The 1,123-nt window shown below is 40.2% G+C and overlaps 1 protein-coding gene across 1 annotated transcript in view; it reads left to right on the forward strand.

Moving 5' to 3' along the window:
• rnf175 (ring finger protein 175) overlaps window positions 1-1,123 on the forward strand; it is a gene marked incomplete at its 3' end in the record, with an annotated part of 7,374 nt that extends 6,251 nt beyond the window's left edge. Inside the window, 1 exon segment of the mRNA XM_035675850.1 lies at window positions 255-1,123. Within this exon segment, the coding sequence (XP_035531743.1) occupies window positions 255-375 (121 nt within the window).

The following is a 1,123-nucleotide window of genomic DNA, read 5'->3' on the forward strand; positions in this document are numbered from 1 at the left end:
TCACAGATAATCATAAAACACACTTCAGACTTCACAGAAACCAAATAAAACTCACCAAAACTGTCTTTGTTAGTCTATCCAACAGTCATTAACTTTGGTATGGTCGAAATAAATCCTTAATACACTGAGTCAGATAAGAAAATAGCTGTTTAATGTTAATCCTGTCAACCATCAAAGTGCATCCATTAAAAGCACACAAAGCATCATCTCTTGTTTATCTGAGCACTCTCCTTAATTCCTACATCTCCTGCTAGCTGGGAGAAGACACATGTCCTGTACGGGCAGCTGCTTGACTGGCTCAGGTATCTGGTTGCCTGGCAACCCATCATCATCGGTATCGTTCACGGGATTAACTTCTCCCTGGGCCTGGAATAGAGCCCTGAGGAACGCCGCTGCAAGTACGTCCTGGGGTCGCGGGGGGGAAAATCAGCTCGACAAGGAACTGATTCAGGCTGCTTTTGAAGTCTTTTGTTTCCTCAGTACATGTTGTTGGACCGAACGCTTGCACAGTTTCCAGCAGAGCGATCCCAGGTGGTCTGGGTCTCTGTGTGCAGAGGACACTGTGATGCCAAAACTGCTGCCAACTTCAACAAAAACATTTGAAGCACAGTTTATGTCTAGTTCAGAAACTTCTGGAGGTGTTGCTGTCATGCATGTTTTTTTATTGTGATAAATCATTGCTTTACTTTGTACTGTATCATAAAAATGCCTTTTTAAACAATTGTATTGTTTGCACACTTCCTCACGGCTGGTTCTGTCTACAACCACTAACAAGAATTTATTTTAAAGGAGTTTTCTGCTGCAGAAGAAATTGATTAGTTAAAGTACAGTTCTGTCCGAATAGTGTTACATAACCTGTTTACATTTCTTGCAACTTTGTTTATTACATTCGTTTTATTTGGGATGTCTGTTCTATTGTTATTTGTATGAATCTAAAGTTGATGGTAATGTAGCAGTCACTGTTACTGTCACTGCAGCTGAAACTTACTATCAGGAATTGAATGTATCACATTATAAAACAGGAGAGAATGAGGAAGTGGATAATCTTGCCTACGTTCCTAATAACTATGGTAACCACCAACATTTATTAACAGGAGTTTCATTCAAGTGGTTGAAGAGTGAC

This window comes from Morone saxatilis, unplaced genomic scaffold (genome assembly GCF_004916995.1).
Source record: "Morone saxatilis isolate NCDOM2014 unplaced genomic scaffold, NCSU_SB_2.0 Contig4, whole genome shotgun sequence".
Taxonomy (NCBI): domain Eukaryota; kingdom Metazoa; phylum Chordata; class Actinopteri; family Moronidae; genus Morone; species Morone saxatilis.